At 44.4% G+C, this 13,826-nt stretch overlaps 2 protein-coding genes across 2 annotated transcripts; both read right to left on the reverse strand.

The window, feature by feature from the left end:
* Positions 1–3,377: 3,377 nt before the first annotated feature.
* Positions 3,378–7,594, reverse strand: mtx2 (metaxin 2). The gene is made up of 10 exons (XM_061790037.1): positions 7,409–7,594; positions 6,387–6,434; positions 6,213–6,259; positions 6,058–6,130; positions 5,886–5,962; positions 5,631–5,723; positions 5,390–5,428; positions 5,196–5,321; positions 5,056–5,132; positions 3,378–3,901 (listed from the first exon to the last, which is right to left on the reverse strand). The coding sequence occupies exons 1-10, from the start codon at positions 7,446–7,448 to the stop codon at positions 3,742–3,744; spliced, it is 780 nt and encodes a 259-aa protein (XP_061646021.1). The 5' UTR covers positions 7,449–7,594; the 3' UTR covers positions 3,378–3,741.
* Positions 7,595–9,771: 2,177 nt separating this feature from the next.
* On the reverse strand, positions 9,772–13,491 carry LOC133485777 (homeobox protein Hox-D4b-like). Its single transcript, XM_061790038.1, has 2 exons — positions 12,048–13,491; positions 9,772–10,857 (listed from the first exon to the last, which is right to left on the reverse strand). The coding sequence occupies exons 1-2, from the start codon at positions 12,550–12,552 to the stop codon at positions 10,583–10,585; spliced, it is 780 nt and encodes a 259-aa protein (XP_061646022.1). The 5' UTR covers positions 12,553–13,491; the 3' UTR covers positions 9,772–10,582.
* Positions 13,492–13,826: the final 335 nt, after the last annotated feature.

The raw sequence follows: 13,826 nt of genomic DNA on the forward strand, positions 1-13,826 counted from the left end.
ACACGAGTCCTGTAGATGGTGCTACTATGCATTTAGAAGCTTTTTGTTCATATATATATATATATATATATATTTTTTTTTTTTTTTTTTTTTTTTTTTTTTTATATATATATATATAAGTTAGTAAGAACATCATTATGCGCTTGCGGGAAAATGGACATTTAAACTCGTTAGCCTCTTTGCCAGTGTGTTGCAGTTTCCTGCTCAAAGCCAATGCTACGTTGCTATTAGCCACCGCTAAGTGCGTCATTCTGCTGCGCTGGAGGACATGGAGCTACTCGAGGGCCGTCTCGGAGGCTTTTTGAATGGATGTCACCTAGCAGCCTCACACACACGCACGCACACAAGGCCAGCAGATGGATACAAAATGAGTTGCTCAGAACAAATTGGGAGAATAACCTTGAAAGGTTTAAGCCTGACGCACACTTTTCCCATTGAGGCGCCTAAAACGTGACGTGTACTGCGGTAAAGACTTTTTCGTTTATCTCCGTCAACTGTGAAGAAGGATGTGATTGACTAGACGGGTGTGTGCGCGCACGTGTGTGTGTGTGTGTGTGAGACGGGAGAAAAGGATTATCCACACACAGCTAATCTCTTTATTCCACTCAAATCTACAGCACATCTCCCCATGACACTGAAAAAAATAGTTCCTGGTGCTCTGAGCGTGAGCACGTATTTAAAAAAAAAACCCACGCAGTCACGCACGTACACGCTTGTGTTCACAGTCGCCTTCGTGTTGCACGTAGACCAGGGGTGTCAAACTCATTTTGGTCACGGGCCACATCGTAGTTATGACTTCCCTCGGAGGGCCGCTACAACCGTGAAACCATATAAATGAAAGATTACCTCATATGCTGTAATTATATGCAGTATACACAACACATTGAGGAATAGCCAGTTTTGAAATCAGAAGCCTATAAAAACGTGTTTTTCCACTATTACATTTCTTTTCAAAGGGGGATTGGTAACGAACAAAATGCTTGCAAATACCTCAATGATATTACACCAGAACACAATGAGCAATTTTGGTTTGCTCCCGCGGGCCACATAAAAGGATGTGGCGGGCCAGATCTGGCCCCCGGGCCACCAGTTTGACCGCTGTGACGTAGACGAACGAAAATGCAGACGTTGCATCAAAGTCGAAGCGTGAGACGGACGTGTTTCTCTGATGTTCTGTCACCTTTTGTGTTATTATTCAACGCGCTAACGTGTCACTGTTAGACTGCTGAACACCGGACGCGTGCGTGAAGTCGCGACGACAGACCCGACAAGATGGCTGACGAAACGGACTGCTCGGGAAAATTGAAAAAAAAAAAATAATCACGTTTCACTTTCAGTTGTTACTATTTTTAGCACCTTTGCTGATTCCGTCGTTGCAGCGAGCCGTTGGTGCAGCGAACCAAACGGGTCTGATTCGTTTGCCTTGAGACAAACAAACTTGACAACGGAGCCTTCGGTTAGCCGAAGTGCCCCACGACTGCCGTGCATCATTTATCCATCTCACTACTTGGGCGCAATGAATTCCCACCCCCCGACTAGCTTGCTGCCTAAACGGGCCGCTTTCGAAATCCAAACCTCTTTGCTCTCGTCGTTTACGTCTGGTGACGGAGTGTGTCAATGAAGACGCTAATTAGCCTGCGGCCACTCCGCCGCCCGTGTAGTCGTCGTCCTCGCCGGTGTCCTCCCGGAGACCTTCCGTCGACCCGCCGAGTGTTGCGGCTTTCGTCGTCGCGCACAATTCTGACATTTTTCCAAGTATTCGGAGCTCGGCTGCGTTGGGCTGGGTTCTTGAAACATTTGCGTCTCCCTGAAGGCTGAAGCCAGCAAGGCGAAGAAGACGTGTTTACATGTGTTGCACGTCAACTCGGATCAAGCGTGGCAGGAAGGTGAAAATAGACGCTTTAATATTACACCTCCGCGCCTCACACTTAATTCCTGTGTGTGTGTGTGTGTGTGTGTGCATGTATTCCTGTGTGTGTGTGTGCGTGTGTGTGTGTGTGAGTGAGTGTGTTTGCCTTGTATTGCATCATGAAGCTGCACGCATCAGGAAAGTGATAATCAGCAGCTGCTCACGTGTCAGTAGTGTTGCAATGATAACCGGGCTTATAAGTGCATTTTCAAATTTATGTTGTGAACCTTTAGAAGCCAATGCAAAATTACTTTTTTTTTTTATGTTTTCAGTTTATTTATATAATTTATTATTTAGTTTGTCGTTCTTTAATCAGCGGTGGGAAGTAAGGAAGTACAAATATTTCCTTATATTTCAGAGAATGTTTTGATGTTGTCGGCTCAGAGTGTCGTTTACTTTTGTACTTAAGTACATTTCAGACACTACTACTGCTACTTTTTTCTTTTACTTGAGTGAAGGAGTTGTATCAGTACTTCTTTTAACTTTCGACTTTTAACAGTCGCACCGCTTGTCTTTGATCAATTGACGTCTTGCTGATTTTTTTTTTTTCAAACTGCAGCAGAAACCTCTTCTGTGCTCGTGCTGCCCTCATGTGGAACACCATTGTCATTACAACTGCATAAAACAATGCGGTACATACTGAAATACACAAGGCCATTATTTGTCAGCGTGTACACTGACACGATGCGACCCAAATGACAAGCACTATATTTAAAATGGACGAATGAACCAACAAAAGTGTGTAGCGAAACACTAAAAGAAGTTTAAAGCTAGCCAATAGCACGCGTTTCATCTTCAAAGCAACAAAAAGTCAACAAAATCGTCAATGACAAGTTCATTTATTTTCTGTCTCTGTGTTTATTATTTCTTCCTGCCTGTGAATCTGCTGCCTCACCTATGACCTCTGAACCCGGCGGGGGCCATCGCTTAAGCTGCTTCGGCTCCGGGAAGTTCAAAGGTCACGAGGTGACCTGAGAGGAAGCCGGCGAGACACACACACAGACGAAAAGGACGGACAGAGGGCACACAGAGGTAATACTTCGGCTCTCTTGTCAGTCAAAACTGAGCATTATTCATGTGTGGGTGTGCCCAATGTTGGGCACAACGGTGGTTAGCTGGTTGCCATGCAGTTAAACATGTATTCATTGTGCTAGTGAGGGGAGAGGAGTAGCGGGATAAGCTCCGGACTGGTTGATTGGCCAACGGCACGGCATATGGAGACCACTCACGTTCACATTCATGAGACTAAACTATTAATTTATTCAAATATAGCAATATTAAAATAAGGTAGCATTTAAATATGAAAATGTTTTAAAAATCAAATGTGGCCCTTGAGCAAAAACCCCTGGTGTAATTTAAGCGTGTCGTAATTTTTTATCTTCTGTATTTTTTTTACCCAAAGAATGTCAAAGACCTTTTTAAGGAGACCAATTATTGTGGGGAGGGAAAAAAAAAAATGCATATTTTTTCTTTAATGCAATTCCTTTTTATTTTTTAACGCACCTAGCATTCACACAGACGCGCCAATAATAATCATCATTATATTCATGCAATTTTTTTGTTGTTGTTGTCCAAAGGAAGCAGCAGACAGACCCTTGTCAATTTGGAATAATCGTAAAACACTAATTGCTAATAATAATAATAAATAAATCATTTGTCTGCGAACTCCTTCGTGAACCTGTAGTTGTTTGCTGTGTATATCCGGGAAGAAGCAGCAAAAAAGAGGTGCGTACGGTCAGTTTATCAGCTTCTCGTCTTATGTACAAACAGATGAGATGGTGGCTCAGTCTTGCTGGTCTGGTCTGGTCTGGTCTGGGAGGGCCAGATCCCTTTCAGGCGGTCCTGTCGTCAAAGTAGGTCTGCTCGATGCGCCTGCAGAAGGACAGCAGGTTCCCGTAGCTGCGCACGCGCTCGGCCAGCTCGGTGCTGGTCAGCCGGGTGGTCAGGATGGTGAACAGGTGACCGAACACCAGGGCGTCCAGCTCGGTCGGCCTGAAGAAATACACGATTTCTTGTTCAAACTAAACTACACGGTGGCTGACATACATGTGTATTACAGCCGCAATTACAAAATATGTATACAATTTTGGCTCGCTAATTCACGCTCAGATGATCTCAAACGTGAACGAAAAGTGCAAAAATTAAATTGAGTTTCCAGTAATCCCTGGCAAATTTGCGCCTCACTAATCACAAATACAATAACTAGTCACATTTGTTTTGTGCTCTGTCTAAAACGAGTGTTTTGGGACCATCATTTGTGGTATATTTATAGTTTAAACTGTTAAATATAGTCAATTCTAAACAGTTTCTGGGGGTGCCAATTACCTGCGGTTTTTCGCTGTTTTCATTTCATTATTTTTTACTTTCGTATAGTCACCGCCTGGTGTTGATGCTTGTGGAGTTAGGTGCAATTTATGCGTGCGGTTTGTGTCGAAGTAAGCAGTCATACTGGATATGCATCACTTGAAGCGTACATGAAAATATACAGTAAAAATAAATAAAATAGATCTAGACTATAATAAGCAATTGTGAACTTGGACCTGCAATGCAAATCCAGGCCAAGGGGGATCTGGGTAATTAAAGCTTTCTGCCACAGGGTGGTGCTAAAGACACTAGTTCATATTCTTAGTGTTCTTCCTTGTAAAACGGACAAATACTAACTATATTACAAATACAGATAGTACAGAGTGCTTACTATTCACGTGGAAGCACTATTAACACTGTAAAAAAAGAATTAAACTAAGACTAAAATTTTTAAAAAAACAGCTGGTATAGGGCAGGAATGGGCACAGTACACATGTATGATAATTTATTTATCAAGAGTCCCATACTACTTGATTCATTTAGCTGCTAAAATTGGTGAATTAACATTATTTACTGTTGATTGAGTGTATCAATTGTTGTATTTATTTTTATGCATTTGTCTAATTAAATAAATGGTGAGTTTATTTATTGTAAACAAACTATAGTCATAAAATAAACCATTTTACACATACGTTTAACTTTTTTTTTTTTTTTTTTTAATTAAATAATAGCTGAGCTTAGGTTCCACAGAAAAAAAAAAACTCAAATTTGCGAATAGCGAACCACCACTCGGCGGGAGTTCACGCTTCTGAGAATGGCGTCTGACAGCCTCCGCTACGTACTGTTTATTGAAGAAGAAGGGCTGCGTTCCGAGGCGCTGAGAGAGAGCCTGGCAGCACTGACTCACATCCTCGTACACCTGAAAAGCAAAACGTGTTACGCGGACCGCCCCAATAATAATCCAACTACGGCGATTGCTGACCTGCTCCAGGTTTTTCCCCCCCCAGCCGATGGCGTTCATCTTCCGGCGCACCTCCCACTGCTTCTGGTAGGCCAGGATGGTGCTGAGGGGCCACGAGTAGGGGCTGCTGTACCTGGGACGAGTGATCTGAAGCCCACAGAGACGCGTCACGGAGGCGCGGATTTGACGACGCTCGACGAGAAGCGCCGACTCACCTCAGCGGCTGTGCCGTCGTCACACCACTGGATGTACAGCTGGAGAAGACGTGCATAAGCCAAAACGCTTATTGGTGGTTTATTCAATCATTTTGAGGGCTTCAAAATTTCAAACATACACAAGTGCGCGCAAGGTCAGAAGGGTCAGAAGGTCTGCCACACTCAAGTAAGGCAGACCACCTCTACCTTACTTGAGTGTGCCAGATTGTGTTTGCACGTGTGTGTGAGTGTGTGCGTGTACCTCAGCAGTCAGCAGCATGTTGTTGACCAGCTCCATGTACGCTTTCATTTCGGCCCTCTGAATGTCGTCCAAGCCCTCGCTCAGAGAGTGGCCCTGAAGTGACGACAAATAGGATCCTCAAATGTATTACATTTGAAAACAACAGCGACGTTGTTGTTGTTTTTTAAGACAACAGTCTTGACTGTGGAAGAAACGATTTCTACTATGTCTATTATTTCCTATAGGGAAGAAAATCCTCGTGTGGCTGTCGCCCACCTTGGCTTTGGTGAACTGCACTATTGGGCCCAGTTCTGACACCACCTGGTTGCCCACGTGGATGAAGGGAATCTTGCCTGAAGAGGGAATAATGAAAGCGCTTTTGACTCCATTTTCCATTCAAAGAAATAAGATTGATATGAAAATGAAATGCATTTGCCGGTGAACTCACCAGAGGGCGACATGTACTCGGCATTGGCTTTGCACACCACCTGCACGGGTAGACCGCACATCCGCAAGTACGCCTGCACAGGAGGCAAAGCGGGCACAGAGGACACATCATTAGGCACGAAATCCGATACACAGCTCTAAAAAGTAGGATTTTACCTGGACGGCGAGGGACGAGGCGCACTCCGACAGCAGAATCTGATCCTCTACACAAGTCAAAAAATATGTCATCGTTAATATTTTCTTCATGTATTCATCTCTGAAGGGGAAATCCGAGTTGCATACACAGCAAGATCTCAGTGAATATGATAATTTATGAAAAAGAACACTCACCTTTCAGCGGCTGGTACAAGGCTGCACTCTCGGGCCACGGCTCAACGGCTGCGCAAGTCATAAACACAACAGATTAAGATATTAAAGGTGAAATAAATAATACAAACATTGTCAGAGTAATGTCTCTCTCACAATGTAAAGCAAACGTCATCTTTATAGAAGCATAACATAATCTAGCTCTTGTATTGGATCTTATTTGCAGGTGTACCTAATGTAGGGGTCAATGCCTAACCAGGACTGCTAGTTACAATATTAAGAAAATAATTTAAATTGGAATACTTTTCCTGGGTAACATTCTCAGCCTGTTATTACAATACAAGAGCATACTGACTGTTTAAAATTTAAACATTAAATTGTGAGGAGGTCAGTGTCCACTCAGAACGGAAGTTACAAGTCTCCCCGCAAAATGGCGGGCTCAGGTGTGTTTCCGGGTCACAAGGAGCGCGAGACTAAGCAGAGGAATGCCAACAGAGATTTAAAAACGGGTAAATACGACACAAACGTACGTAAAACAATTACATGATAATATTATAATTATATAATAATAATGATTATTATTATAAACGTTGAGAAACGTGTGCCAAATTCCAACGATAACAAACAGGTGCTGTTGAGGAATCTTCTACCGGAAGCCAAGTACATTTCTCCACGACGTCACTTCGCGGGCTTTAAATTCACTAAAAAGCACTAACGTCAAATTCTGCAACAACCCTCCACTTGTTTGGTCACGTAAATTGCGTTAAGTCGAAACATGCTGCTTGTTTGGCCACGTAAAATGCGCTTTTTGAGTCCAAACCTTGCTAGTGGCGTAAATGTTTCGTTACCATTATAGGACTCTGCAAGTGTCTATCTACGCTCATACATTGGAGCTGAAAACTCATTGCTACTGCTAGAGTTATTAAGAAACATTATGTTCAATTAACTTTTAATTTGCTGTGCCGACGCTGAAGAAAATGTCGTTAGCGAGCTAGCTGGCTAGCGAAAGTCGCTGTGCAGTGACGCTAAAAGATGCAACACTTTACCGGCCATTTGTGACACGAAGGCGTCCGCCGCAAGAGACATGTTTGCTCTTAGTTCCACCCTTTTAATACCCTGTATATGATAAAAGTAGGAAATTGTTGCAAAGCTAATGTCAGCTGTGTTTCATGAGTTTGAGGGCAAAGCTTTGCCGTCACCGAGTGGTCCGCCACTACTTCCGGGTCCGACGGGGAACATTTTATGCGACTATTGCTTCCGCTAGTAGACTGGAAATGTCACTCATAATTTTCCCTTTCCTCTTCCTTCCATTAAAGACAGACACCTAGACTCGAGTATAAATTAATACGCGAAAGGGGTAATAGGAAACTATATATATTCGCAAATAAACCAAGGCAAAATTCAGAAGAGAGTGCCACCATCTTTAGTGTGTGTGTGTGTGTGTGTGTGGGTGTGGGTGTGGGTGTGGGTGTGTGAGGGAGGGGGGGTATCCAGCGAAAGGGTAAAAACAAAGGTGACATGATGCAAATTTACATCATATTGCTTGCTATGGTGGAATTGGCTTGTTTTAGGGGCAAATCTGTTTGGTGCAGTGAGCCAGCCTTCTTCCAGTCTCATACTGCTGCGCCAATGGCAAACCCAGCTTTTGTTACATTGATAACCAATGGGCGAGATAGTTTGGCCGCCTCGCTCAGTGGCAAAAACAAGCGAGTGCCCAAGATGATGGAAGCATTTTTTTTTTTTTTGTAGCATCGCCAAACATAACCGTCTCCCCGTCCCCGCTAACTGGCCTGATTCTCACGCTTAATTAAAGCGAGCGCCCATTGCACTATCGCTGGCGGATGCAGCATTCCATCACCAACCCACGGAAATACATTTGTCCATTCGTGGTGTGGTCTGGTGCACACGACATCTCCCACCGCAAATACATCCCGTCGGTAACCTAGCAAACATTATGCTCGGAAACTAATGCTAACAATGTTAGCTAACGCCGATCTACGGCAACACTGCAGCTACGCTTACCTTTTCGCTTCGACATGCGGCGTCAAAGCGGTTCTTTCGCTCTGGAACTTCCACCAGCCGAAAGCAGATGATGTCATTGACTGAGATTATGTTAATTAGCCCCACTGTTATGTCACAGTGGGGTGCAAGCGCAGAACCTCACAGACACGTTTTCAGAAATAGGCAGGTGAGTAACAATTTACTTGGTTTAATTCATAATAATGATCATTTCTATTAGTACTAAGGCTTACTAATCTCCCGCTGTGGCTTTGTGATGTTTTAATTACACTTTTGTTTATGTATGCTTTGCTTGATGAGTGTGACGTGTTGACTGCCTTTATTTATTTATTTTTTATTATTTTTTTATGGTGCAGTTCGCGCATGGAGCACACGGGGGCGTCCTTGTTCCAACAGAGCCAGATGGAAGCAAAACGCTTTGTAACGTTTCAAGATGGACAAAAAAGAAGACGAAAGGCACTCTTCGTGTCATTTGCTCATGTCACGCTTGTAAATGCTAGTCAAGCGTTATGGGTCTGCGTGATGTCGACTTATACTGACGTTAACCCGGTTGAATTGATCGTGAGCCCAATGTTTGCGTGAAGTCCCATTTTGGATCGATCTGTGGCAAATGCTCTCAGTCAGTCTGCAGTGGCCCCCCGTGCCCCCCCCCCCCCCCCCTTTTTGATCAATCTCTGGTCAGACTTTTCCTGCCCATTTGTCTCCAACGGAAGCCTCCAATTAAAGCAGCTCATTTCCCACCGAGCACCAAAGCCGAAGCGCCCCGGAGACTATATTTGGGACTTCCTCCATTCACGGACACATTTGAATCTGAACTTTTAATTTGACTGATCGACGACTATTAACGTGTTTATGTTTTCTGTATTCCTTTGTTTCCCTTCCTTGGTCCATATTTCTTGAAAATACTGCTGTTTTTGCAGTATTTGTCGATTGTTTATTTATCTAGGTCTCGTCATTTTGTTCAAATGTTTGCAAAGTTTTCACCCCAAACGCAGACTTGAATTTTGCACCTTAGTTTAATTTCCCTTTCCTAAAATACGGCTTTATTTATAGATAATACTTTTATTTCATTTAAAACTTGTATTTACATTTTTATTTATCTCCCCTAGTCCACATTTGGTGAAAATAATACTTTCCAACGTTTTCAGACCAAGTACACACTTCATACAGAACTTATTTGGTATATATTTTTTCATTTCCCTTCTTTAGTCCATATTTTGTTGACATATTGCTTAATTTGCAAAATTTTCAGACCAAATACGGATGTGTACTTGATTTAAAACTGGTTTTCTGTGTATTTATGTCTTTTGTTTTCCTTCAAATTGAGTCTTTTACTTAATTTTAAAACCTCGCGTGCATGTGTGCAAGACAGATTAAAACACTAAAATGGTGTAGTGTAAAGCTTTTATTTACCTATCCAAGCTTTTTTTTTTTTTTTTTAATATCAAAATGTTTCTTTTTTTTTTTGCCCCCCACACATATATAAAAGTCGTACACGGATTTTTTTTTTTTTTTCTTTCCCCTGTACTTTCTCACATACAAAAACGACACACATTTGCAGCTAACGAGAATAAAATATGCTTTGGAATGTACACGTAATAAAAAATAAAAAAAAATCATAAGTACTAACGGAGGCAAAATATAGCATATTACACTGGAATAATAATAATAAAAAAAACAACAACAACACGATATTATTCTTTCTATGTTGGTGCTGGATGGACTTTAAAACCCTGTAAGGAAACCCTGAGACAAATATGCAAACACCTTTTGGGGCTCAGCTGCGTGTGTGCGTGTGTGTGTGTGTGTGTGTGTGTGTGTGTATGGCACATAAAATCAACAGCGTGCCCATTTGTCGCCTACGTGTGTCATCTTTGCGTTTGTCCTTCAAAATAAAATACAAAATAAAAAGAAACACATTTTGGTCACGTGCATCCAAGTAATACTCTGCCTCGCTCTTATACAACCCTGTGTTATGCTTTGTTGTCGTTGTTTTTGCTTTTGTTTGTTTTTTTACCCTGTAGAAATAATAATAATAATAATAATAATAATAATAATTCCAAAAGAACCCTGTTCTGTCCAAAACAAAGCATCAGTTCTTCCAGGAGATGCAGAAGTTGAGGGGAAGATGCTCGGCTACATGTTTAAGGCTAAACGCACGCCGGAGGAATGTGGGCCCGGGTCGTCACTGGCTCCGAATGTCACACCGGGATGTCCGCCTTGTCGGCGCTTTTCTTGGCCTTGCCGCGTCCCTTGGTGTTGGGCAGCTTGTTGTCCTTCTTCCAGCGCATGCGCCGGTTCTGGAACCACACCTTGACCTGGCGCTCGGACAGGCCGAGCGCGTGCGCCACCTCCAGGCGGCGGCGGCGCGTCAGGTAGCGGCTGAAGTGGAACTCCTTCTCCAGTTCCAGGACCTGCTGGCGCGTGTAGGCCGTGCGCAGTCGCTTTGGCTCCGGGCCCGGGTGGTTCGGGTTCACTGCGCGGGACACGGAAAGCCTCACGTCATTGCTTTGCAGTCGCGATCGCAAACGATAAGCGTCACAAGCTTTATTGATCCCGCCGGAAGCAACATTTCGAAATCGTATCAGAACAACGGCAAACGAAAATAAAGTTACGCGCTTATTTGGGCATGCGTTTACTTTACAGTTTTAAAAAATGAACTCCGGTAATTGTCGGTGATGTCACTTAAGTGGGTTTGTGGCTAAATTGCTTAGTTAACACACATCTAAAATCAATCAAATGGCTATCACGTCGTCTTTGTTTCGCGTACGGTGCACTTTTAGTCGATAAATATTTTATATACAGTGTACATATATGGACACGTGTGTGCGTTATCACAATATCATCTCTTACTACACACTTTTGTCATTATGTAAAGATACAAGCATTTTTAGGGTGCGCATTTGTTACATAAAAAAATGAATTCATGCGACTATTTTTACTTATGCAATGTATAAAAACCCCAAACTCCCTTTACTGAATAAAATACCGCACACAATAATATTGCATGATTTTATATTTTAATCTTATTTTATATAGCCTCGTGCTGCGATTTTATTTTTCCCAGGAGCATATTAAAAGCAATCAAATGTATTGACTAATTGATTTCCATATTCCCATTATATTCACTATATCAATAGTCATTATTATTTTTTTCAGTGCAGTTCCATTCCTGTCGTGTGCGCGCGTGTGTGTGTGTGTGTGTGTGTGTGTGTGTGTGCGCGCCTCCATTGGCGGTTGAGCTGCAAACTGGTTAAGAAACCATTTTGGACTATTAACGCGCATCTCTTTGTTCGCTGGAAGGGTGCACGCGCGCGCGCGCGCCGCGCACACAAGCGCACAAGCTGCGGCAGAGCCATAAAAGTTTATAGCGGCTGTAATTCTGCCCGACTCTCACTGCGGCCATAAATAACTCAGCGCAAGAAATGCTGCTCCCAAATGGACAAAACATTACAACAAGTGTGTGTGTGTGTGTGTGTGTGTGTGTGTGTTAGGGGGTGTTAGATGAGCTGCTGGGGTCGGGGGGTGGGGGGGGGGGGGGGGGTGCGGGGGGGGGTGGGGGGGGATGGGGCAAGAGGAGAGAAACGGACGGAACAATAAAGCAAAATGACGTCCGGGGTGTTGAAAAGCGTGAGCGCGAGATTCGAACGGCGTGGTCTTGCTCACCGTGGGCGATGTGCACCTTCTTCATCCACGGGTACACCACCACGGGCGGCTTGTCCTTGGCCTGGTGGGCCCCCCCGACGCCTCGCCTCTGCACCTGAGCGGGCTTCCCGGCGCACGTCGTCCACATCTCCGGGAAGCCGCCCTCTTTCCCGCAGGCGTGCATGTCGCGCTCGGCGTAGCCGGGGAAGGGCGCGCCTCGCTGGGGCAGCCGCTCGGCATCGTCCCGCTGCCGCCGCTGCTGCTGCTGCTGCTGCTGCTGCTGCGCCTGCAACGAGTGTTCGTAGGCGGTCGGCTGCGGCGCGTAGCCGGGCTCGGCCGGAGGGGCCTCGGCGGCGGCGGCGGCGGGGGGCTGCTGCCGGTGCAGGTAGCGGCCGCCGCCGTAGGCGCCGCAGTCCGGGGGGCTGTCGTAGTACCCCCCCTGGTCCGCGAAATGACTGTAATCTTCTTCGCAAGTCGGGAAGTGCGGCTCGGCGCCGTATTTGCAGCTCGCCGCGTACGACTCCATGATTGATTTATAGCGAGGCTGCTAGGAGAATACTAATTTTTCTTTTTCCCCTCTCTCTCTCTCTCTCTCTCTCTCTCCCTCTCTCTCTCTATCTCTATCTATCCCTTTACCCCTTCGCCCCGTGTCCCCCTTTCCCCCCTCTGGCATCAAGCCACCCCGCGGCTGTCAAATAGACGGACGGCCGTGAGGAGCACGTGACCCGCCAGCTCAGCCAATGCGGAGGCATCTTTTTTTTTGCAGGTCTTACTTTTACTTTTTTTTTTAATAAATAAAAAAAATAAAAAAAAATCAAATAACAAAATTGGTACCTCATTGGCCTAATGAAGATTTGCTGGCGGGGCTAAATTGGAAAATTGGATGTTTGTGGATTGGAACTGCTGCGTCATTATTTATCTTATCTGTATAAGCCAGCCATCTATCTTACCCCCCCCCCCCCCCCCAAACCCCCTTCCTATTGAGCACGCACGGTAGATTTATGACTTATAGCTGACGGACCTCTACCCCCACAGATGGGGCCCCCGAGCTGAAAAATTAATCGGGCCCATATTGAAGGGACGCGGGGGCCATATTTGTCCTCGCGGGCGCGCAACAACAGGGAGAAAGGCACAAAAAGACCCCCAGACACTGACTAGTGGTTGGCTTTGTTGCGGGCCGGGGTCAGCTCGAGGTGTCCCGTTCACCATCGCGCCACCATCGTCCCCATCCTCATCCTCATCATCATCGTCGTCGGGGTCTATCTAAAAGCCACTTTGGAAAAATGATGCAGCTGCTGTGGGGGGGGGGGGGGGGAATCACGCAAAGGCGTTTAAAAAATGATGTTTTTGACAAAATACAAAAGTGGCTAAATTGAGCCCTCACACGAAGAAAAATAAATGATACTCCATTGTAACCCCCCCCCCCAAAATAAGCATATCAGCCGCTAAAAATAAATAAATGATACTCCATTGTAACCCCCCCCCCCCAAAATAAGCATATCAGCCGCTAAAAATAAATAAATGATACTCCATTGTAACCCCCCCCCCCCCAACAAAAAATAAGCATATCAGCCGCTTTTTTTTTTTTTTGTCTTTTTCTCTCAACGGACACATTTCATTTGAGACGATGACATGAATTTAAAGGCCGGGAATCATTGGATCCAAAAAAAAATGATTCATTCTAAATTGTCTTGTCTTATTGACAAAATGCATTTTGTTACCAGGCCTTGCAAAGCATGGCAAGCCGAGATGCAAAAAAAAAAAAAAAAAAAACAAACAAAAAAAAGACATTTAGGAGTT

Source organism: Phyllopteryx taeniolatus, chromosome 11 (genome assembly GCF_024500385.1).
Source record: "Phyllopteryx taeniolatus isolate TA_2022b chromosome 11, UOR_Ptae_1.2, whole genome shotgun sequence".
Lineage (NCBI taxonomy): Eukaryota > Metazoa > Chordata > Actinopteri > Syngnathiformes > Syngnathidae > Phyllopteryx > Phyllopteryx taeniolatus.